This window comes from Tachyglossus aculeatus, chromosome 5 (assembly GCF_015852505.1).
Source record: "Tachyglossus aculeatus isolate mTacAcu1 chromosome 5, mTacAcu1.pri, whole genome shotgun sequence".
NCBI classification, from domain to species: Eukaryota; Metazoa; Chordata; class Mammalia; order Monotremata; family Tachyglossidae; genus Tachyglossus; species Tachyglossus aculeatus.
Genome location: NC_052070.1, coordinates 86843084 through 86868040, shown reverse-complemented (window position 1 = coordinate 86868040; position 24957 = coordinate 86843084). Strand labels below are relative to the sequence as shown.

The following is a 24957-nucleotide window of genomic DNA, read 5'->3' as shown; positions in this document are numbered from 1 at the left end:
CAGCCGTAAAGAGAGCCCCCCTGGGGCCTAGAACAGTAATAATGGTATTTGTTAAGCACTTACCTAATAATAATAATAATAATAATAATAATAATAATAGCATTTGTTAAGCGCTATGTGCCAAGCACTGTTCTAATGAATTGGGGGGGGGGGGGGGTGTACAAGGTGATCAGGTTGTGCCACGTGGGGCTCACAGTCGTCATCCCCATTTTCCAGATGAGGGAACTGAGGCCCAGAGAAGTGAAGTGACTTGCTCAAGGTCACACAGCAGACAGGTGGCAGAGCCAGAATTAGAACCCATGACCTCTGACTCCCGAGCCCTTGCTCTTTCCACTGAGCCACGCTGCTCCCATCATTATTATTACTATTAAGCGCTTAGTCCAGTGCTGTGCACACAGTAAGCGCTCGATAAATAGGATTGAATGAATGAATGAATGAATGAATGTCTCCGACCGTTAGGGGAGCCCGCGCACGTGTCTCGCGCCCACGAGGCCGTCCGGGCGGGAGCAGGGCGCATGCGCCCCGGCAGGCGCGCGCGCCCCCTCCTCCAGCTGGGCGGGCGGCTTCGGGCGGAAGTGACGTAGGCTAGGGGGCGTGGAGCGAGGCGCGAGGCGGCCGGAAGGGCTCGGCCATGGCGGCCGAGCAGGGCAGCGGCATACAGGCGCTGGTGAGAGCCTTGGCCGGGCTCATCTTACCCAATCCTGCCCCATCCTGCCCTATTCTGTCCCATCCTTCTCCATCCTGCCCCATTCTTCTCCATCCTGCCCTATTCTGCCCCATCCTGCCCCATTCTGCCCCATCCTTCTCCATCCTGCCCCATCCTGCCCTATTCTGCCCCATCCTTCTCCATCCTGCCCTATTCTGCCCCATCCTTCTCCATCCTGCCCTATTCTGCCCCATCCTTCTCCATCCTGCCCCATCCTTCTCCATCCTGCCCCATCCTTCTCCATCCTGTCCCATCCTTCTCCATCCTGCCCCATTCTTCTCCATCCTGCCCTATTCTGCCCCATCCTGCCCCATTCTGCCCCATCCTTCTCCATCCTGCCCTATTCTGCCCCATCCTTCTCCATCCTGCCCTATTCTGCCCCATCCTTCTCCATCCTGCCCCATCCTTCTCCATCCTGCCCCATCCTTCTCCATCCTGCCCCATCCTTCTCCATCCTGCCCCATCCTTCTCCATCCTGCCCCATCCTTCTCCATCCTGCCCCATCCTTCTCCATTCTGCCCCATCCTGCCCTATTCTGCCCCATCCTGCCCTATTCTGCCCCATCCTTCTCCATCCTTCTCCATCCTGCCCTATTCTGCCCCATCCTTCTCCATCCTGCTCCATCCTGCCCCATCCTGCTCCATCCTGCCCCATCCTGCTCCATCCTGCCCCATCCTTCTCCATCCTGCCCCATCCTTCTCCATCCTGCCCCATCCTCCCCCATCCTTCTCCATCCTGCCCTATTCTACCCCATCCTGCCCTATTCTACCCCATCCTGCCCTATTCTGCCCCATCCTGCCCTATTCTGCCCCATCCTGTCCTATTCTGCCCCATCCTGCTCCATCCTGCTCCATCCTGCCCCATCCTTCTCCATCCTGTCCCATCCTTCTCCATCCCGCCCCATTCTTCTCCATCCTGCCCCATCCTTCTCCATCCTGCCCTATTCTGCCTCATCGTGCCCTATTCTTCCCCATCCTTCTCCATCCTGCCCCATCCTGCTCCATCCTTCTCCATCCTGCCCCATCCTTCTCCATCCTGCCCCATCCTGCCCCATTCTTCTCCATCCTGCCCCATCCTTCTCCATCCTGCCCTATTCTGCCTCATCGTGCCCTATTCTTCCCCATCCTTCTCCATCCTGCCCCATCCTGCTCCATCCTGCCCCATCCTGCCCCATCCTTCTCCATCCTGCCCCATCCTTCTCCATCCTGCCCCATCCCTCTCCATCCTGCCCCATCCCTCTCCATCCTGCCCCATCCCTCTCCATCCTGCCCCATCCCTCTCCATCCTGCCCCATCCTGCCCCATCCTGCCCCATCCTGACCACTCGTCTCTCTGTCCCTTGTCCCGCAGGGCCCCGGAGGGCTGATGTCGGCGGCCCAGGCCCTGGCCCTGCCGGCCGAAGCCTACGGCAACGACGTGAGTGGCCGACCCCCACCCCACCACGGGGTCTTCCCCGACAACCCCCGGCCCTCGTCCCGCGGGGCTCCCTGCCGTGCCCCCCACCCCCCATCCCCCCGACCCCTAGGGTTCCCCACCGTCCCACCCCGACCCCTTTCATTCACTTCTTCAATCGCATTATAATAATAATAGTAATGGTATTTGTTAAGCGCTTACTATATGTCAGGCACTGTACCACTACTAATAATGATGGTATTTGTTAAGCGCTTACTATATGTCAGGCACTGTACCATTACTAATAATGATGGTATTTGTTAAGCGCTTACTTTATGCCAGTCACTGTACCACTACATCTAATGATGGTGTTTGTTAAGCGCTTACTACGTGCTAGGCATTGTACTACTACTACTAATAATGATGGGGTTTGTTAATGTGCCAGGCACTGTGCCACTACTGCTACTATTAATAGTGATGGCATTTATTAAGCGCTTATTGTGTGAAAGCACTGTTCCAAGCGCCGGGAAGCTTTCAAGGTGATCAGGTTGTCCCCCGGGGGGCTCATAGTCTTCATCCCCGTTTTACAGATGAGGGAACTGAGGCCCAGAGAATCAATCAGTCGTATTTATTGAGCACTTACTGTGTGCAGAGCACTGTACTAAGCGCTTGGGAAGCACGAGTTGGCCACGTATAGAGGCGGTCCCTACCCAACAGTGGGCTCACAGTCTAGAAGGGGGAAGTGAAGTGACTTCCCCAAAGTCACACCGCTGACAATTGCCGAAGCCGGGATTTGAACCCGTGACTTCTGACTCCAAAGCCCGGGCTCTTTCCACTGAGCCACGCTACTACTATTAATGGTGGTATTTAATAGCTTACTGTGTGCTAGGCACTGTGCCACTACCACCACTACTAATAATGATGGTATTTGTTAAGCGCTTACTACGTGCTAGGCATTGTACCACCACCACTACTACGACTAATAATGGTGTTAAGCGCTTACTAAGTGCCAGGCACTGTACCACTACTACTAATGATAGTGTTTGTTAAGTGCTTACCATGTGCCAGGCACTGTGCACATGTGGACAGGTGTCAAGTCGTCAGAATCAATAGAAGTAAAGCTAGATGCACATCCTTAAAATAAATAGAATGGTAAATATGTACAAGTAAAATAAATAGAGTAATAAATCTCTTCCAAGTGCTTACACAGTGCTCTGTATACAGTAAGTGCTCAATAAATATCACTGATGGATAGGGTCAACTACTACTAATAATGATGGTATTTGTTAAGCACTTACTATGTATTAGGCCCTGTACCACTACTACTACTAATGATGGTGTTTAAGTGCTTACTGTGAGCTAGGCACTGTACCACCACTACTAATAATGGTGGTATTTAAGTGCTTACTATGTGCTAGGCACTGTGCCACTACCACCACTAATAATAATGATGGTATTTGTTAAGCATTTACTATGTGCTAGGCACTGTACCACTACTACTACTAATAATAATGGTGTTTGTTAAGTGCTTACTAAGTGCTAGGCACTGTACCACTACTACTACTAATGATAGTGTTTGTTAAGCGCTTACTATGTGCCAGGCACTGTACCACCACCACTACTACTAATAATGATGGTATTTGTTAAGCACCTACTATGTGCTAGGCACTGTACCACTACTACTAATGATGGTGTTAGGCGCTTACTATGTGCCAGGCACTGTGCCACTACTGCTACTAATAATGATGGCATTTAATCGCTTACTATGTGCCAGGCACTGTGCCACTACTGCTACTAATAATGATGGCATTTAAGCGCTTACTGTGTGCCAGGCACTGTGCCACTACTGCTACTAATAATGATGGTATTTAAGCGCTTACTATGTGTTAGGCATTGTACCACCACTACTACTACTAATGATGGTGTTTGCTAAGCGCTTACTATGTGCCAGGCACTGTACCACTACTATCAGTCAATCAATCAATAGTGTTTATTGAGCGCTTACTGTGTGCAGAGCACTGTACTAAGTGCTTGGGAAGTACAAGTTGGCAACATATAGAGACAGTCCCTACCCAACAGTGGGCTCACAGTCTAGAAGGGGAGACAGAGAACAAAACCGAACATATTAACAAAATAAAATAAATAGAATAGATATGTACATGTAAAATAAATAGAGTAATAAATATGTACAAACATATGTACATATATATACCAATGATGGTATTTAAGCGCTTACTATGTGCCAGGCACTGTACCACTACTACCACTACTAATAATGATGGTATTTGTTAAGCGCTTACTATGTGCCAGGCACTGAACCATCACCACTACTACTACTGATGGTGTTTGTTAAGCACCTACTATGTGCCAGGCACTGTACCACCACTACAAATAATAATGATGGTGTTTGTTAAGCGCCTTCAATGTGCCAAGCATGGCACCACTACTACTACTAATGATGGTATTTGTTAAGTGCTTATTATGTGCTAGGCACTGTACTACTACTAGTACTACTAATAATGATGGTGTTTGTTAATAATAATAATAATGGTGGCATTTGTTAAGCGTTTACTATGTGCAAAGCACTGTTCTAAGCGCTGGGGGGGGGAATACAAGGTAATCAGGTTGTCCCACGTGGGGCTCACAGTCTTAATCCTCATTTTACAGATGAGGGAACTGAGGCTCAGAGAAGTTAAGTGACTTGCCCAAGGTCACACAGCAGACATGTGGCGGAGCCAGGATTCGAATCCATGACCTCTGACTCCAAAGCCCGGGCTCTTTCCACTGAGCCACGCTGCTTGTTAAGCACTTATTATGTGCCGGGCACTGTATCACTACTACTACTACTATTAATTATGGTATTTGTTAAGCGCTTACTATGTGCCAGGCACTGTACCACCACTCCTACTACTACTAATAATGATGGTGTTTGTTAAGCACTTACTATGTGCCAGGCACTGTATCACTACTACTACTACTACTATTAATGATGGTATTTGTTAAGCGCTTACTATGTGCCAGGCACTGTACCACCACTCCTACTACTACTAATAATGATGGTGTTTGCTAAGCACTTACTATGTGCCTGGCACTGTACCACTACTACTACTAATGATGGTATTTAAGCGCTTACTATGTGCTAAGCACTGTACTACTATTGCTAATAATAATGATGGCATTTATTAAGCGCTTACTATGTGCAAAGCACTGTTCTATGCACTGGGGAGGTTACAAGGTGATCAGGTTGTCCCACATGGGGCTCACAGTCTTAATCCCCTTTTTACAGATGGGGGAACTGAGGCCCAGAGAAGTGAAGTGACTTGCCCAAAGCCACAGAGCTGACAAGTGGCGGAACCGGGATTTGAACCCTTGACCTCTGACTCCAAAGCCCGGCCTCTTTCCATTGAGCCATGCTGCTTCCATGCTGCTAATGATGGTGTTTGCTAAGCGCTTACTATGTGCCAGGCATGGTACCGCTTAATACTACTAATGATGGTATTTAAGCGCTTACTATGTGCTAGGCACTGTACCACCACTACTACTACTAATGATGGTGTTTGCTAAGTGCTTACTATGTGCCAGGCACCGTACCACTATTACTACTAATGATGGTTTTTGTTAAATGCTTACTACGTGCAAAGCACTGTCCTAAGCGCTGTGGGGGATACAAGGTGATCAAGGTTGTCCCACGTGGGGCTCACAGTCTTCATCCCTATTTTCCAGCTGAGGTAACTGAGGCACAGAGAAGGTAAGTGACTTGCCCAAAGTCACACAGCAGACAAATGGCGGAGCCAGGATTAGAACCTATGACCTCTGACTCCCAAGCCCGGGCTCTTTTCACTGAGCCACGCTGCTTCTCTATTCTATACTAATAATGATGGTGTTAATAATAATAATAATAATGATGGCAATTTATTAAGCGCTTACTATGTGCAAAGCACTGTTCTAAGCGCTGGGGAGGTTACAAGGTGATCAGGTTGTCCCACAGGGGGCTCACAGTCTTCATCTCCATTTTACAGATGAGGTAACTGAGGCCCAGAGAAGTGAAGTGACTTGCCCAAAGTCACACAGTTGACAATTGGCAGAGCCGGGATTTGAACCCGTGACCTCTGACTCCAAAGCCCGGGCTCTTTCCACTGTGCCACACTGCTTCCTGCTTAGTGAGCGCTTAACAAATACCATCATCATTACATCCTCATCATTACAGTGCTCTGCACACAGTAAGCGCTCAATAAATACGATTGATTGATTGATCATCATCATTATTAATCCCCATTTTACAGATGAGGTAACCGAGACCCGGTGAAGTGACTTGCCCAAGCAGACAAGTGGTGGAACCGGGATGAGAACTCATAACCTTCTGATTCCCATGCCCGTTCTCTATCCACTCTGCCATGCTGTTATTTAGTGAGCACTTAGCGTGTGCCGAGCACTGTACTAAGCGCTTGGGAGAGGGCGGTTTAACAATAAATGGACACAATTCTGCCCACAACGAGCTACGCCACATTGCTTCCCTAAGGGGCCATAATTAGAACTTGGGGACCCCCCTCCAATCCCATCCTCTTGCCAATAAGAATAATAATGTGGTATTTGTTAAGCGCTTACTCTTTGTGAAACACTGCTCTAAGTGCTGAGGCAGACGGAAGCCGATCAGGCTGGACACAGTTCCCTGTCCCGCATGGGGTTCACAGTCTTAACCCCAGTTTTACAGACGAGGGAACTGAGGCACAGAGAGGTTAATGTGACTCGCCCAAGGTCACACAGCAGACCAGCGGCGGAGGAGGGACTAGAATCCAGGCCTTCTGGCCCCCAAACCTGTGCTTTCTCCCCTAGGCCAAAGTTGAAGACACTCCCAGGCAAAATAAGTGAATTCCTTGGCCCACAGGGGGTTTTCAGTCTCTGATAGGGACAGAGATTTAGAAAGTGGCGTCTCCTCAGCCCCCTTTCCCGAGCATCTCCCTTTCTGGCAGCCTGACCACCGTGTCGGGGGCCATAACCCTCCAAGACCTGTGTTTTCTCCATCTCTCCCGCAGCCCAACATCGAGATGGTTTGGGCTATGAAGGCAGTGCAGCATGCTGAAGTCTACTACAATGTGAGTCTTCCTTATCTGAGATTCTTTATTAAATGCGCCCTACTGCCAATCAAGGTAGGCGTGATCTGTGAAAGAATAATAATAATGATGGCATTTATTAAGCACTTACTATGTGCAAAGCACTGTTCTAAGTACTGGGGAGGTTACAAGGTCATCAGGTTGTCCCATGGGGGGTTCGCAGTCTTCATCCCCCTTTTCCAGATGAGGGAACTGAGGCCCAGAGAAGTGAAGCCACACAGCCGACGGTTGGCGGAGCCGGGGTTTGAACTCATGACCTCTTGACTCCGAAGCCCGGGCTCTTTCCACTGAGCCACGCTGCTTCTCTGTAAATAGTTACAGTGGGTCAGAGCGACGGTCCTTCCAGCGGAGTAGTGCCACCGAAGGATGCAGAGGAAGACTGTAGTTGGAATTCTGATCCCCAGGCTCCTGTTAGCAGTGTACGTTTCCTACAGGCCAGTCGGTCGTATTTATTGAATGCTCTGCGCTGGGCATTTTACTAGAGTAGGCGACAACGGATTTAGCAGATGTGTTTCCTGCCCGTGAGCCCGTGAGTCTAGAGGAGGAGCCTAAGGGATGAATTTACAGCCCAGCGGATGAGCTTACAGCCTGGAGGACAGGAGCTTTGCAGCCTATTAGACCTTGCCTTGAATCGCCAGCCCAGGTCCTAGCCGGGGACTTAGGTTTTCTCAGTGGACCCCCCACTTTGGCCAGCGGCACAGGACTAGAAATGGGGGGCCTTGATATTGTGAACACCGCAGCTCGGTTACAGATCCGGCTGGGGTCACTAACTGGCGTGGGGCCGTGCTTGCCGGCCCCCGTCTAAAGTCCGTTCTAGCCTGGCAGTGTCAGCGTTTTGCCCCAGGTGGCCCCTCACCTGTCACTTATTACCGTCAGCTCATTTCTTCAGTTGACTGTCAGTTCCTGAAACTCACCAAAGTGGACGATCGGATCTATTCCGAGTTCCGGGAGTGCTTCAAGGAACTCAGGGTGGATGTGCTGGATCCAGAGGAGCTCAAGTCGGAGCCAGCAAAAGAGGTGAGGATGTTGATCGATCAATCCATCGGAGCATTTATTGGTGACAATGATTTATTGAGTGCTTATTCTGTGCAGAGCACTGCACCAAGTGTTTGGGAGAGTACAGTATAATAGCCACATTCCCTGCCCACAAGAAGTGTAGATGGGGAGGCAGACATTAATATAAATAAGATTACAGAATTGTACGTAAGTGCTGTGGTGCTGGGGGTGGGGGGGATGAATAAAGGGAGTAAGTCAGGGTGACCCAGAAGGGAATGGCAGAAGGGGAAAGGGGGGCTTAGTCACGGAAGGCCTTTTTGGAAGAGCTGTGCCTTCAGTAATCAATCAATCAATCGTATGTATTGAGCGCTTACTGTGTGCAGAGCACTGTACTGAGCGCTTGGGAAGTACAAGTCGGCAACACATAGAGACAGTCCCTACCCAACAGCGGGCTCACAGTCTAGAAGGGGGAGACAGAGAACAAAACCAAACATACTAACAAAATAAAATAAATAGAATAGATATAAAGATAAAGATATAGATATAGATAAAGATAAAGAAATAAATAGGGTAATAAATATGTACAAACATATATACAGGTGCTGTGGGGAAGGGAAGTAAGGCTTTGAAGGGGGAAGAGTCATTGTCAGATATGACAAGGGAAGGCTTTCTAGGCAAGAGGCAGGTCATGGGTGAGAAGTTGGTGGCAAGATGGACGAGCTCGAGGTACGGTGAGTAGGTTGGCATTAGGGGAGCGAAGTGCGAGGGCCGGCTTGTAGGAGAGCAGCGAGGTGAGGAAGGACGGGCCGAGGTGATTGACTGCTTTAGTAAGCATTGATCACCAGACTGTTCAGATGCTCATTGCTTAAATTGTATCTACTCCAGCCCTCAGCGTGGTTCGTGACACGGAGTAAGAGCTTAATAAATTCAGTTATTAATAAACTCAGTTAATAGCTATCAAATTCAGTCTTGCAGGCAAATTTTTATGTTTTGAACTAAGGAAAGCAAATAAACCCGCTACTTGCCGAGCTGCACAAATGTCGAAAGGCTGATGATCCAGGCCCCTCTTCCGCCCTTCCGCCAGACGTGTCTTTTCCTTGCTCCTGAGCAATTCCATCAGAGGGTGAGGTGAAATTAAAATCAGTTGTATTTATTGAGCACTTACTCTGTGCAGAGCACTGTACTAAGTGCTGGTACAGTATAACAAGAGTCATTCCTTGCCCACAACAGATTTAGTCTAGAGGATTTGCTGTTTGTTCACACTCTGCTTAAAATCTTTGGTGTGGGGAGAGATGAGGGTTTTGAATTGTGGTAAGTCTTTTCTAAATCCTTGAGTCCCCACTGACTAGCAGTGTTTTCTAATTTTGTAGAGTTTAAGTACACCGTGTAAGGTAGCTGTGGATAGAAATGTTAACCCCTGGTTTGTCCCACCTTTCATCTAGTACACGAACGCACGCGCGTGGGCTGGTTTGGAGAGGGAGGTGGGGAATTGGCCGGGGGCTGCAGGTATTTGCTTTCCCGCTAAATGTCTTGGGCCCTTGCACGTCAGCTCTATTTCCAAACCCGCGTGGTCTGGTCTCACCCGCTCTCCTGTAGAAGCCCGGCACTGAACTTTCTCGCTCAGTCAGTCCGGGGAACTAGCACAACCAAGAATTGCCCGTGAGGCTTCAGCAGGGAAGGGTGGGAGGCCGGACGGCCCTCCTTCGGCCACCGACTAAACGCTGGGCTTCGTCATCCTCACAGAGGTGGAGGCCGTTTTGTCTAAAGTTCGACGGGGTCGTGGAAGACTTCAACTACGGCACCTTACTGCGGCTGGACTGCGCGCGGGACTACAGTGAAGAGAACACCATCTTCGGTGAGGGTCCATCTTGTCAGGCCGGGGCCCCGTGTTCGGTTGTACGGTCTGTTCGGAGACGGCGAAGAGCCCGGGAGCCGTCCAGCTTATAGATCTTTAGTCCCCCATTGGGGATATTTGCCACCTTGTACTTCCCAAGCGCTTAGTACAGTGCTCTGCACACGGTGAGCGCTCACTAAATACGATTGAATGAATGAATATTAAGCAACGGGCGCTGGGGAGGAAGAGGTCTTGTGTACAAAGGTGGTCAAGTGGGTGTTATTTCACAGATGGGGAAAGTGGTTTGCCCTGGGGGGAGCGGCGTGGTTGCAGACCGGAGCAGAACCAACGCAATGGGATTTCTTCCCCTAGTCAGCCTTAACGAAGGTGGAATAAAGCTTGGCCATGGATTCCTGCCGAGTTTTCCACCTTCTCAGCCGGGAGCCAGAGGGGTTATAGCTTTGAGGGGCTTCAGTTCAGGCTCCCTTTCAATCACTGCTTCACCTTCTAGCCACCAGGATTCAATTTTTTGCCATCGAGATTGCCCGGAACCGGGAAGGTTACAACCGAGCCGTTTTCTCCGGCACCCAGAAGGAGACCGCCGAGAAGAGCGCCGGGTCTCCTGCATGAGCGTGCCAGCAACTCCCACTCATCTGGACTGGTGGGAACATCGCCCCGGGAAGCCAAAAGGACCGGGACAGACTGCGCTTGCACCTTCCGCAGGCCTGGGGAGGGACAGAAATAGCCTCCATCTTTCCTGCCGTTAGGAACTGGAGTTCTCTGCCGAGGCGACCCGAGGGGGCCGGAGAACAGGTATCTTTTCGGTCAAGCCGAGAGGGGCAATTTAACAAAGTGGAAATCGCGGACTGGTGAAATTGTGACTTTGCTGGGCGGTGCCCACGCAGAGCAAAGTCGCTGTAAATAAAACCCCGTTTTGGAGGTCTGGGACTAGTTTCTTCAATTAGGTAATGATTGATTTAAACTGACGGAAATCCACGTGAGCACGATCGGGGGAAACTAGCATAGGCGAGTCATACTCTTACTGTGCCCTATGGCCTGGGACAAAGGCATTTCATTTCCCTGTGTCTCAATCAATTAGTTGTATTTATCGAGCACTTACTGTATGCGATAGCACGTGGGACAGTACAGCCCACTGTTGGGTAGGGACCGTCTCTATATGTCGCCAACTTGTACTTCCCAAGCGCTTAGTACAGTGCTCTGCACACAGTAAGCGCTCAATAAATACGATTGAATGAATGAATACAGTATCACAGTATCGGTAGACACGTTCTCTGCCCACCACAAGCTTCGAGCTTTCTCAAGTAAAATGGCTTTCTCTCGATCGGGGGCTGTCGTCAGGATAAAACGGAGATTGAGGTGAAGACACTTGGGAAGTGCCGCTCAGGTTTAGCTCCCATCCGGCCTTTGGGGTTATGGATTCTTTAGGGAATTTCATGCTCCATTTGAGGCTGTGGGCAGGGAATGGATTTGTTACACTGTCTCCCAAGCGCTCGGTACAGCGCTCCGCACCCAGTAGGGCTGGCCGACTCCGGAGCGGGGCAGCACGGGTGGCGGAAAGATGAGGAACCCTCAAAGCCGAGAGGAGAAGGCTCCAGCCATCCAAGCCTATTGGGTTTGGAAGAAATTTCCGAGCAGGATGAGACCTGTGCAGCGAGCGGAAGGTGATGCTGCCTTCGGCAGGAAAGCAGGACCGTTCGCGCTCACCGTGAGTCCATCGGTGAGGTCTCCCCCCACCCCAACTTGCCGCCGCGGGATGGAGAGCGCAACCGTGAAACCGGCCGGAGCCCATTTCAGTAGAAACCATTGAAGTTTATTGGCGGTCACAATGCTTACACTGTATGCAGCAAACACCCTTACAAGTCAACCGGCAATCTGATCACGCAAGAAAGGACCCAACACACAATCGCCAGAGGAAAGGACGAAGAAAAGAAAAAGACGGGTTGGTGTTCGGTGGGGGGAGAAAGAAAACAAAAACCTAATCGATGATGAGTGTCCCGTGGGTGAGAGCTGAGCTAGAGATGCACACGACTAGCAGCAACGATGGTGGAAAAGGTACAAGGCAAACAGCTTTTTTCCATTCATTTTCCTCTGTAAGTCAATTTTTTTTTTTAAATATCCAAAACATTTATGATGGTGGTTTAGAAAAATGCATTTTTTTTTTTAAAGGAAGGGGGAGGGAGAAGGGAAGTTAAATACTTCATGCTAGGCAGACCTTGTTATTAAGAACCCCTCCAACGGTGGTAACTTTCTCCAGCTCATACATTCATGAGTGCAGGGCATAAATATCCACAAGTACGTCTACACGCGCGCTGCCTCGACGGCTGGGGAAGACGGTGAAAGAGCTGTTGCCGTGGGGAGCAGAGGGCTCGGGTGGCCTTATTTTTTCCGACGCCCCGGGGCCACGGGTAGAAGATTCCCGCTCACAAACTCCCAGATTTACAAACGCTTGAGAAACCCACGTGTTCGGTTAAAATCACTCGGCCTCAGAAAAAGAGGCCTCTGTCCGGGGACGGCGGGGAGGAGGGGGACACCGGACACTTGTGCCGGAATATCCGTCGTCCCGCAAGAGCCGGAGAGGATTCCCGGGAGCAGACCGGGGGTGGGCTGGAGGAGGAGAAGGGCTACGCGGCTATGGCTACGGAGAAGGGAACGGGACGGGGCTGGGTGCATGGCTTAGAGTTCCTAATAACAAGGGTTAGGCATAAACAGGAAGTTGCCGTTGGGGAGGAAGGGGGAAGAGAGGGACGGGCAATAAGAAAAAATATACATTTGGAATTGTACTTTTTTGTTTCGTGTTTTTTTTTTTTTTTTGCCTCTCTCTACACTTGTCACTAAATAGATCTCTGCACTCACACACCTTCGTCCAGTAGAGCTTCCAGGCCACCAGAATACACGTCTTCCTCACTCGCACACGCAACCCCTCACTTCGGCATCGGTGCACTACACTCCGTAAAAATTTTCCAATCACACTTTTTTTTTTTTTTTTAAACTCGAGTCAATATAAACCTTGTTCAAAATGTTATGAAAAAATGTACATGTTTATACAAGGCAGGTTGTGGCAGAGCGCTGGGCGGGGGGGGGGGGGGGTTTCTCCTCCCCGGTTAGCCCCGGAGGGGAAGGGGGGCCAGGTCACCTCACCCCTGTGCTGCTCCCCTCCCGCCCGCCCACCCGTCCGCCCTCCCTCTCCCACCCTCCCACCCGTCCCACCCAGGAACCAGCAGCGCCCTGCCCCTCGGCGAGCGCTGACCCCCCCGTCCCCCCCCACCCGGGCGGGAGCGCGCGGGGGGGTCGTCCGTGCCCCTCTCCCTTCCTCTCCCCCTCAATGGTTGGTTCACCCCTCTGGGCCCGGCCCAGGGGACGCCGCCGCTCTGTCCAGGTCCAGTCCGGGGGGCTGTCAGCTCATCATGTCGTTGCTGTTCACGCCGTACGCGGAGTTTTTCATCGAGTCGTTCACTTCTCGCCTGAACGCCGACAGGTTCTGGGTGAACCTGCCCCGGGGGGGAGGAGAGAGAGGGTTAAGGGGAGGAAGGGGCCGCCTCGGTCCGCACCGAGTCCGCTTTGGGGGCCGCTGTTTAGGGAAGGGGAGGACCCCTGAGGTCACCGGTCCGACTCGTTTCTGGGAGCGCCAGGTGCCCGAGCTCTCCCGGACAGTAGCGGTGCTGGCCCGGAGCGGGGACGGACCGGGAAACTCCGAGGGGCCTGAGCCAACGGGCCGCTGACCGGGAAGGGCCTGATCACCTTGTAACCTCCCCAGCGCTTAGAACAGTGATTTGCACATAGTGAGCGCTTAATTAATGCCATTATTATTATTATTATTATTCTTGGGGCTCTCCAAGCCATCAGCTGAAACTTCAGGGAGGTCCTAGAGCCCACTAGGTCTTCCAGCTCCTTGGCAGCAGCACGGAACCCAAATCCCGGGGCTCGAACGGGCCGGCCTCGGATACATAGCGAGGCTGACGTCCAGCAGCTTAACGGTGCCACTGCCTGACGCGAGATGGACCGCTTCCCTCCGGCTTCCAAGGTGAGGGGGATTCTCCAAGTCTCCCAAAAAACGTTCTTACCCGGTCGTACCGTAGCCTAGTCCTATCGGAAGTCTTTGGAAAAGCTGCGCGTCACGGGGTCTTTCCCATTCCAGAGCCCCAGGATGGCCACTCATCCAGGCGTTGCCAACCGGAGAATCCTTGTGCAGGGCGGATCTAGCCCTGGAGTTACTGGCTCTTGGGACGGTGTCCAGCGCTTACAACAGTGCTTTGCGCACAGTAAGCGCTTCAGCTAATCAGAGTGGACACAGTCCCCTTCCCCCGTGGGGCTCCTCACAGCCTAATTTGGGAAGGATGGGATTTAATACCCGTTTTGCAAAGGCTGGTAACTGAGGTGCAAAGTGAAGTGACTTGTGGACATGAGGCCCGCAATTCTCACCCTGTATGTATTTATTACTCTATTTTATTAGTACTTATTCTATTTATTTTATTTTGCTAATATGTTTGGCTTTGTTCTGTCTCCCCCTTCTCGACTGTGACTGTATTTATTACTCTATTTTATCTGTACTTATTCTATTTATTTTATTTTGTTAATATGTTTTGCTTTGTTCTCTGTCTCCCCCTTCTCGACTTTTAGACTGTGAGCCCACTGTTGGGTAGGGACTGTCTCTCTATGTTGCCAACTTGTACTTTCCCAAGCGCTTAGTACAGTGCTCTGCACACAGTAGGCGCTCAATAAATACGATTGATGATGACTGTGAGCCCGACAGCGGGCTCACAGTCTCCTTCCCCTCCCCACAGCACCTGTAGATATGTATAGATGTTTGTACGTATTTATTACTCTATTTTATTTGTACATATTTATTCTATTTATTTTATTTTGTTAATATGTTTGGTTTTGTTCTCTGTCTCCCGCTTCTAGACTGTGAGCCCAACAGCGGGCTCACAGTCTCCTTCCCCTCCCCACAGCACCTGTAGATATGTATAGATGTTTGTACGTATTTATTACTCTATTTTATTTGTACATATTTATTCTATTTATTTTATTTTGTTAATACGTTTTGTTTTGTTCTCTGTCTCCCCCTTCTAGACTGTGAGCCCGTCTCCTTTCCCTCCCCACAGCACCTGTAGATACGTATACATGTTTGTACGTATTTATTACTCTATTTTATTTGTACATATTTATTCTATTTATTTTATTTTGTTAATATGTTTTATTTTGTTCTCTGTCTCCCCCTTCTAGACTGTGAGCCCGTCTCCTTTCCTTCCCCACAGCACCTGTAGATATGTATAGATGTTTGTACGTATTCATTACTCTATTTTATTTGTACATATTTATTCTATTTATTTTATTTTGTTGATACGTTTTGTTGTCCGTCTCCCCCTTCTAGACTGTGAGCCCGCTGTTGGGTAGGAACCGTCTGTAGATGTTGCCGACTTGGACTTCCCAAGCGCTTAGTACAGTGCTCTGCACACAGTAAGCGCTCAATAAATATGATTGAATGAATGAATGAACAAATGCCATCATCATCATTATTATTATTAGGAGAGCCAGGAGAGTCCTGAGCCACATGAATGAATGAACAAATGCCATTATTATTATTATTATTATTATTATGAGAGCCAGGTGAGCTCTGAGCCACACTTTCCTGAGGCCCCCCCCCCTTTTTTTTAATGGCATTTATTAAGCGCTTACTATGTGCAAAGCACTGTTCTAAGCGCTGGGGTATACAAGGTGATCAGGTTGTCCCACGTGGGACTCACAGTCTTAATCCCATTTTACAGATGAGGTAACTGAGGCTCAGAGAAGTTAAGTGGCTTGCCCAAGGCCCCACAGCTGACAAGTGGAGGAGCCGGGATTCGAACCCATGACCTCTGACTCCCAACCCCGGGCTCTTTCCACTCAGCCACGCTGCCTCTCACGCCACCCTCACGGGCAGGCCCACTTCAGGCTCCCGGCACAAGGGCCACAGTGGGGATCCTCTACTTTAAAGAGGTAATTCAGAGGCGGTCAATACATCCCTCTTTCCTCCCTGAGCAGGAGGTGGTTCTGGTAGGGGCAGCGTGGCCTAGTGGATAGAGCACGGGCCTCGGAGTCGGAAGGACCTGGGTTCTAATTCCGGCTCTGTCACTTGTCGGCTGTGGGACCGTGGGCCAGTCACTTCACTGCCTCAGTTTCCTTCTCTGTAAAAAGGGGATTAAAACAGCCCCTCGTGGGACAACCTGATCATCTTGGATCTGGCACAGTGCCTGGCACACAGTAAGCACTTAACACATACCCTAATGATTATTATTACAAAGACGGCTCACGGGAAAACTACACTTTGATGGAAAACCAAGGGAGAAAAGGCCAAGAGCCGGCCGGAGTGAGCTAAACGGCATTTAGGGTGCTTCTCCCAAACTCTTCAGAGGCCTCTTTTGCCCAGCTTGGGTAACTGCCCCGGGACCGCTTACATCATCATCAATCGTATTTATTGAGCGCTTACTATGTGCAGAGCACTGTACTAAGCGCTTGGGAAGTCCAAGTTGGCAACATATAGAGACGGTCCCTACCCAACAGTGGGCTCACAGTCTTACAGCCTCCAACCCATCAGCGGCAGCTGAGGAGGGCCAGGAGGCTTGCCCGCGGAGCCACTTTTAGCTTTCCTCGTTCCACGTGAAGGCCTGGGTTCGCAACGCAACACAGAAGCAGCGTGGCTCAGTGGAAAGAGCCCGGGCTTTAGAGTCAAGAGTTCATGGGTTCAAATCCCGGCTCCGCCAACTTTCAGCTGTGTGACTTTGGGTGAGTCACTTCACTTCTCCGCGCCTCAGTTCCCTCATCTGTCAAATGGGGATGAAGCGTGTGAGCCCCCCGTGGGGCAACCTGATCACCTCGTAACCTCCCCAGTGCTTAGAACAGTGCTTTGCACATAGTAAGCGCGTAATAAATGCCATTATTATTATTAAGGCAGAAACCATGGCAGAGGCAGACTGGTCAGTCGCCAAGCATGTAGATTCATTCATTCATTCAATCGTATTTATTGAGCGCTTACTGTGTGCAGAGCACTGTACTAAGTGCTTGGGAAGTACAAGTTAGCAACATATAGGGACGGTCCCTACCCGACAGCGGGCTCACAGTCTAGAATCTCCAACTGCTGAAGCCCTCCAGTGGCAAAATGCTTTCTGGTCTGTTCTGTTGTCGTGTAATAATAATAATAATAATAATAATTATAATAATGATAGTGAGGGCATTTATTATTATTATTATTATTATTATTATTAATGACATTTATTAAGTGCTTACTATGTGCAGAGCACTGTTCTAAGCGCTGGGGAGGTTACAAGGTGATCAGGTTGTCCCATGGGGGGCGCTCAGAGTCTTCATCCCCATTTTACAGATGGGGTCACTGAGGCCCAGAGAAGTGAAGTGACTTACCCAAAGCCACACAGCTGACAAGTGGCGGAGCCGGGATAATAATAATAATACTAGTACGGTGGCATTTCTTAAGCGCTTACTATGTGCAAAGCACTGTACTAAGCGCTGGGGATCAGAACCCATGGCCTCTGACTCCAAAGCCCGGGCTCCCCAGCACTTAGTCCAGTGCTCTGCACATAGTAAGCTCTCAATAAATACCACTGACCGATTGGGCAGAGGTTACTGCTCAGCGGTAGCAGGGAGTAAGTAATCCCCCCCCGCCCCCATACTCCGCGGGCTAGCTCCGGAGGCCCCCGGGGGCCCTCACTCACCGGTCTCTGTTTTTCGTCAAGAGGTTCCTTTCGATGCCTTCCATCAGGTTCTCGAAACACAGATGCATGGCCTGCTGCTTCTCGGGAGGTTGGCTGTTCACTATACTGTTCCTCAAGTCCGAGAAATACTGCAGAGGAAGGGAGAAAGGAGGGCGTCAGCGTCCTTCAGCCGCGTCGGGGCCGAGCCCTTCGGAGCCCCGCACCCTCGGAGCTTCTTACGGGCGGGGGGGGCGTGTGTCTCTTACAGTGCTCTGCAAGCGCTCAATAAATACCATTCGCCGGATAACTGGGGAAGCAGCGTGGCTCGGTGGAAATCAATCATATTTATTGAGCGCTTACTATGTGCAGAGCACTGTACTAAGTGCTTGGGAAGTACAAACTGGCAACATATAGAGACAGTCCCTACCCAACAGCGGGCTCACAGTCTAAAATAATAATAATGATGACATTTGTTAAGCGCTTACTCTGTGCGAAGCACTGTTCTAAGCGCTGGGGGATACAAGGTGATCAGGTTGTCCCTCGTGGGGCTCACAGTCTTCATCCCCATTTTAGAGATGAGGGAACTGAGGCTCAGGGAAGTGAAGTGACTTGCCCAAGGTCACACAGCTGACAAGCGGTGGAGCCGGGATTCGAACCCATGGCCTCCGGCTCCCAAGCCCGGGCTCTTCCCACCGCGCCACGCTGCTTCTCGGGCTTCGGAGTCAAGGGTCATGGGCTCAAATCCCGGCTCCGCCAGCTGTCAGCGGGGTGACTTTGGGCAAGTCACTTCGCTTCTCTGGGCCTCAGTTGGAAACCGCGAGGCCCCGGTGGGACAACCTGATCACCTTGGAACCTCCCCAGCGCTTAGAGCAGTGCTTCGCACCTAGTAAGCGCTTAACGAATGCCGTCATTATTCGAATTGGTAGTGGGTGGACTGGATCGCCACGGGCTGGCAAGACTGGGGCTCACCGGAGGGCCAGAGCTGGGGCTTGGCACGGCCGCGGCCCCCGGGTTCATTCTTTCCATCGTCTTTATTGAGCGCTTACCGTGCGCAGAGCGCTTGGGGAGTACAAGGGGAGAGCGGGCACAGACTGTGCCCTGGCGGCGCCCGCGCTGCTCCTGACGGGGCCGGGGGCACCTACCTTTTCGTTGAGTAATATCAAGCCGAGCAGGGGGCGGGACATGGACCACTGGTTCCTGCAGTCCTCAAAGATGATGATGTTGAGCACCGTCGACAGCATCTGCGAACGGCAAGGCCCGAGAAGCTGAGGTGCCGAGCCAAGGCGCCTGACCACGGCAGCGAGGGGCCCGGGCCGGGCCGGACCCATTTTCTGGGTGAGCTGGACGGGGAGGCTTCAAAAGCGTGGCCCCCGCCTCTCCCAGTGGGGCAGGGCCCCCATCCTGAGAAGCAGCGTGGCTCGGTGGGAAGAGCCGGACTTGGGGGTCAACAGGTCATGGGTTCAAATCCCCGCTCCTCCAACTGTCAGCTGGGTGACTTCGGGCAAGTCACTTCACTTCTCTGGGCCTCAGTTCCCTCATCTGGAAACTGGGCGTGAAGACTGGGAGCCCCATTTGGGACAACCTGATGACCCTGTATCTCCTCCCGTGCTTAGAATAATGGTTGTACATATTTATTACTCTGTTTATTTATTTATTTATTTATTTTACTTGTACATTTCTATCCTATTTATTTTATTTTGTTGGTATGTTTGGTTCTGTTCTCTGTCTCCCCCTTTTAGACTGTGAGCCCACTGTTGGGTAGGGACTGTCTCTATGTGTTGCCAATTTGTACTTCCCAAGCGCTTAGTACAGTGCTCTGCACATAGTAAGCGCTCAATAAATATGATTGATTGATTGATTGGCACAGAGTAAGCGCTTAAGTAGCAGCGTGGCTCAGTGGGAAGAGCCCGGGCTTTGGAGTCAGCGGTCATGGGTTCAAATCCTGGCTCCGCCAACTGTCAGCTGGGTGACTTTGGGCAAGTCACTTCACTGGGCCTCAGCTAACTCATCTGTAAAATGGGGACTGACTTTGAGCCCTCCGTGGGACAACTGATCATTCTGTAGCCTCCCCAGCGCTTAGAACAGTGCTTTGCACATAGTAAGCGCTTGGTAAATGCCATCATTATTGAGAAGCAGCGTGGCTCAGTGGAAAGAGCCCGGGCTTTGGAGTCAGCGGTCATGGGCTCAAATCCTGGCTCCGCCAACTGTCAGCTGTGGGACTTTGGGCAAGTCACTTCACTTCTCTGGGCCTCAGTTACCTCATCTGGAAAATGGGGATTGACTGTGAGCCCTCTGTGGGACAACCTGATCACTCTGTAGCCTCCCCAGGGCTTAGAACAGTGCTTTGCACACAGTAAGCGCTTAGTAAATGCCATCATTATTGAGAGGCAGCGTGGCTCAGTGGAAAGAGCCCGGGCTTTGGAGTCAGAAGTCTTGGGTTCAAATTCCGGCAACACAGAGAGACGGTCCCTACCCAACAGCGGGCTCACGGTCTCGTTGACATCACATATGTTCCCCCGGCCACCTGGAGTAATGTGGCGATGTCATGGGCCGGGCTGGATCCTCGGGCTGGAGCTGGCCCATGTTGCCAACTTGGACTTCCCAAGCGCTTAGCACAGTGCTCTGCGCACAGTAAGCGCTCAATAAATACGACTGATTGATTGATTGGCCCCTCCTTTTGTGTGTGAGTGTGTGGGGGAAATCGGTGGGGGGGGTGTCCTGTCCCCGTCCACGGATGAAGGCTGGGACTTCTGGATTCCGGCAAACACCTTTCCTCACACCCGCCCTCCGTGTCCCGCTCCCATTTTGACTTTCGGCCCTGGGAGGCCCATGACATCGCCACACCCCTCCGGGCGGCTGGGGGAACGTATGTGATGTCACGCACGTACAGGTCGACTTTTTTTTATTTTAAATTTTCCGCTCTGGGAAGGGCCCCTTCAGCCTAGGGTTCAGGGTGGCTGACCCGCCCGCTCCTACTCTGGGGTTGGCCCCGCTGTCAGGGCGGCCCTTCATCGCGCGACCTCACGCGTGGCCACCGAGCCTAGCCCCCCGCCTCCCGCCCCGTGCCCACCTACCTGCTGGATCATCTCTGGATGCTGCTGCATGATATGCAGGAAACGGTCGCTCTCCTGGCTCAGGGGCGTCGTCCTCTTTTTGGTGCTCCGCGATAGCTGCTTGAAGAGGTATGTCACAATGTGGTCCAGGCAGGAGCAGCAGCCCGTGCACACCATGGTGTCTGGGAGAGCAGGGAGACGGGGGGTGGGGGTGGAGTGGAATCTGGGGACCCAAACGCAGGGGGGGGATCCGGCTCCGGCCCCGGCCGCCCCCGGCCAACGACCCGAGGTGAGCCGGGGACTCCGTCAACCCGTTATCTTGGGCCTATCCCAGTGTTGACTACACGCTGATCGTTCACCATTTTTCTTATTATTCACTCGCTCATTCAGTCGCATTTATTGAGCGCTTACCGTGTGCAGGGCACTGTACTAAGCGCTTGGGAAGTACAAGCTGGCAACATAGAGAGACGGTCCCGACCCGACAACGGGCTCACAGTCTTTATTACTGGGTAGGCTCCTGAGCAGGGAACGGGTCTATAAACGCCAATGCTCTTCGCTCCCAAATGCTTCGCACAGTGCTCTGCACACGGTGAGCGCTCCAAAAATAGGACCGAATGATTGCTGTCGCTATTAATAACGTCCTTGGCAACGCTGGTGCACTTGACGAGCCCGTGCTATTTTGGGGCGCTTGCTACCCGGCGGGCTAAGGCAGAGTTTTGCCTCTGTGAAAGTCATATCCTTCCCGCTGCAGGCCCGAACTCTTCAAAGATATGATCCTATGCTGGCTGTTCTTTCAACACATTTTCCAGCCGGGGAAGCTTCCCTTCGGCATGGAAACAGAATGCTTATAGCTGGGGCAACAGGAGTCCGTCCCCTGGTTTTCTGGCTTTTGTGGCTCTCCGACCCAACCAAACACCCCAGGGGGACTCGAGGGGGACCTGCCTGTCCGCTAGTTTACAAACCCCTTGAGGGACCCGGTCCTTGCCTGATTCCCAGCTGTACACTCTTTCCTAGAGCTCAGTACGGTGCTCTGCCCGCGGTAAGCGCTCAGTAAATACAACTGATTGACCGATTACCATGAGGAACCCCCAGAACACAAGCCCAGTCAATCTCGCTGAAGAAACGGCTGGTCCTCGGGCCTTTTCACCGAAAGGCCCCCTGTGAACACAACCCTTAAATGTCGGCAGTGAGCACGGACCTCTTGGGTTAGTCTGGAGGTTATAATCATAATCCTTCAACTGCCGATGCCATGACCTTGATTTCCTCCCTTCCTCCAAGGATCCTGGAGAGGATTTGCCCGAGTGTGAATCGAACTGGGGGCCTGGGGACCTGTACTGCCCAGCCGGCTTATCTGTACCTTTGACAGGATGGGCCTCCCGAGATCACTCCTGCTGGGGAAGGGTTTGCCCGGGCAGCAATTTAGAAGGATCCTCCCACAAGCGATGAGATAAGCCTGGTTGGAGGGGTGGGTCTGGAATTCTTACCTAGTGCAGTGAGTCCTTCGGAAATGGAGGAGAGAATATACATGATGACATGGGGCTCCAGGCTGGCGATAAAGTTCATGTGGTCCTGGGTGAGGACTTCCAGTAGGGAATAATACGACTGGCTGAGCTTGGGGTAATCCTACGGGAGAGGAGGGAAAAGAGGAGAAGAGGTAGACTCTAAGCTTGTTATGGGCAGGGAACACCTTTGCTAATTCTGTTGTACTATACTCTCCCAAGCTCTTACTATAGTACTCTGCACATAATAAGCTCTCAAATTTGATTGGTTGATTGACAGATCCGACGGGCGCTCTGGACCCCTCTGGGTGGGCACAGCAATGAGTACAATGGGGCAAAAGGAAGCATTGTTAGCCAATACCTACGTTTGCACAAAACCCCCATTTTAGGGGCACAAACCAGATCATATGAATTCGTTAAAATTTCACGTTTGAAAATGACAGGCCTGGAATCCATTTTCTGCCCCTCAAACCCCGCAAAAACAAAATCAGGAAAAAAAGAACCCACCCCCAAACCAGCAGCCCTACCTCAGAGTGGGAGAAAAGCCTCAGAGTGGGAGAAAAGCTTCGGTCTCTTTGCCAGAGCCTTAGGGAGGGACTGTTTGGAGAGAAGGGTATAGCACGCACGCCCTTGGGTGTCCTGCTGATGGAGGGCTTAACCACTAGCTTTCTGGCTTTCCTGGCCCCTTGAACTGTTTCAGTGCCTCCCAATGTGCGGCTTCTCAAATAACTCCAAGCTCTTTAAAATTTTGGCTTAGGATTCCCCTTGTCCCCCAGCTTTCCTTTTTTCCTTAATTGGCCCCTATTCCTCCCCAAAGACAGGAAATCAGGGTGAGCAGGTGCAGGGGTCCTCTAACACAAACCCCAGCAGAAGCTGGGAGAGATCCGCCAGCTGAGCGGACACCCAACCGCAACCCCAGACGGGCGAACTGCCCGACTGTGATTCAGGAGCAGAGTGAACCTGTTTGGGCAGATGGGACCGTTCCCAGGGTTTCTGGACTTTTGGAAGCCAAATCTAGAGGTGGGGAGCGGGGGAAGGAAAAAAAGCACAGACACACTTATGAAAACACCCATGACACATCCACGGGAAAGAAAAAACCCCAACTCCTAACTTGGGAGGAGGCTACGGTTGGAAGGTAGGAGGCTCCTTATGAGGCCCCAGACTCACCAGGAGATCACTGTGAGGGATGGAGAGGAGCAGCTTGATGAAGGTCTGCAGGGCGTTGTCCAGAGCGTCATCTCCATAGAGGCGGAAGACCCCAAAGTTGACATAGCTCCCGCTGAGTGCGGCCTTCAACATGGAGAAGCAGATGGAGATGCCCTTGAGTTTCAGTGCGTAGACTTGATCCTTTGGGACCTCTCCTAGTGTCAGGATGCGATTGCCTGGGACCACACACAGGTACGTGAGCTTGTTGAGAAGGGAGCCGGACCACTCTTCCCCCTCAGTGCCCCCAGAGAAAGACAAGGCGGGGAAACCCCGAAATCCATCCGGCTGTAGGGATACAAATACCGGCTAGCAGAGCCTTGGCGTGTAGATTTGGGCAGAGCGGACTAACGGAGACCGGGCGATCCTTTTACCACTTTGGTTTGAAACGGGCTAGCCCTCTTTCAAAGGTGGGTCCTCTTTCCACCATTTTGGCCCCTGGCCGCCCGTTCTGTATTAAACTGGGGCCTCTGGCTGTGACCTGGCCTTAACGCTAAGAATGATGTCCCTTAAGGGTTCAGGGATCTGCTCTACCATTTGTTCACCTCTACCCATCCGTCCCTCGTACCTCCAATTACACTCAACCCAAAAGCAGCGTCAATCTTTCCCACTCGAAGATCGACGGGACACCCGCTCCTTCGGCTCTCGAATCTTTCCCGAGACCCGAGGGCCCCAGTGAGCCCTGGGCCTGCTCCTCCGGGTCGATTTTGTTCCAAGGGAGAGCCAAAGGGAGCTCCACCGGCCCTCGGGAATGCCAGCTTGGGAACACTCTCCCGAAACTGCCCCTGCCCTCCAGATCACCAGAATGTAATTTTACCGGGGAGTTGAAGAAGGCCTAAAAAGAACCTACCGTATGTAGTTATCATCTTGCTGGTTTCCCGGAAGAGCAAGATCCCATTAGGGGAGGAAACGTCGAACTGTAGTCGCTGGGACCTGAAAAGAGGACACGTGTGAGGAAACGACCAATGGGTGGGGTGAAGACCTTGGTGGTTCTCGAGTAACTGCCTCATGCTACAGCTGAAAATTGGGTCCCAAGACCCTGACCCGGGGTTTGGAAAGACAGACATGATTCAACGTCCATACTAAAGACAGGATGCCAGAATTGCCCTTTTTTTAACCCTTATTTCACCAGGACATCAGTTACAAACTGCTTTTTCTGAGGCAATCACCTGGCACGCCTATCTCCCCTATTAAAGTGGTCTCCTGCCCATAAGGGTTCTGGGGAAAGTAAGATTTCTTCTGTCACTTTTGAGAACTAAAAACCAGCATCTCCAACACCTCCTAGTTCTCACCGAGCACGGGTCGAAAGATAATCTCTCTGACTCGGGGTGCAGTGACCCTGGTGAGGCTGACGCTGCCCCACTCATTTCTCTCCAGGTGACCTGTGGCACTGTGTGCTTAAGAGATGGTCTTTCTTCAGTCACAGAAGACGGGGCTCTCCTAGGCATTCCGGAGGCT

The 24957-nt window shown here is 51.5% G+C and overlaps 2 protein-coding genes across 3 annotated transcripts in view; one reads left to right on the top strand and one right to left on the bottom strand.

Annotated features, from left to right (window-relative positions):
- Window positions 1–597: 597 nt before the first annotated feature.
- On the top strand, window positions 598–10977 carry PBDC1 (polysaccharide biosynthesis domain containing 1). The gene is made up of 6 exons (XM_038746734.1): window positions 598–667; window positions 2056–2121; window positions 7131–7190; window positions 8085–8225; window positions 9948–10059; window positions 10550–10977. Exons 1-6 carry the CDS (start codon window positions 632–634, stop codon window positions 10666–10668), a joined length of 534 nt encoding a protein of 177 aa, XP_038602662.1. The 5' UTR covers window positions 598–631; the 3' UTR covers window positions 10669–10977.
- Window positions 10978–13335: 2358 nt separating this feature from the next.
- Window positions 13336–24957, bottom strand: part of XPO7 (exportin 7) — a 104899-nt gene continuing 93277 nt past the window's right edge. For both annotated transcript variants that reach the window (XM_038746820.1, XM_038746821.1), the window contains exons 22-28: window positions 24350–24432; window positions 23464–23678; window positions 22282–22420; window positions 20819–20979; window positions 18887–18985; window positions 17766–17893; window positions 13336–13547 (exon numbers count right to left, since the gene is read on the bottom strand). In XM_038746820.1, the coding sequence (XP_038602748.1) occupies window positions 13454–13547; window positions 17766–17893; window positions 18887–18985; window positions 20819–20979; window positions 22282–22420; window positions 23464–23678; window positions 24350–24432 (919 nt within the window). In that variant the 3' untranslated portion in view covers window positions 13336–13453. The remainder of the gene's footprint in view (window positions 13548–17765; window positions 17894–18886; window positions 18986–20818; window positions 20980–22281; window positions 22421–23463; window positions 23679–24349; window positions 24433–24957) is intronic.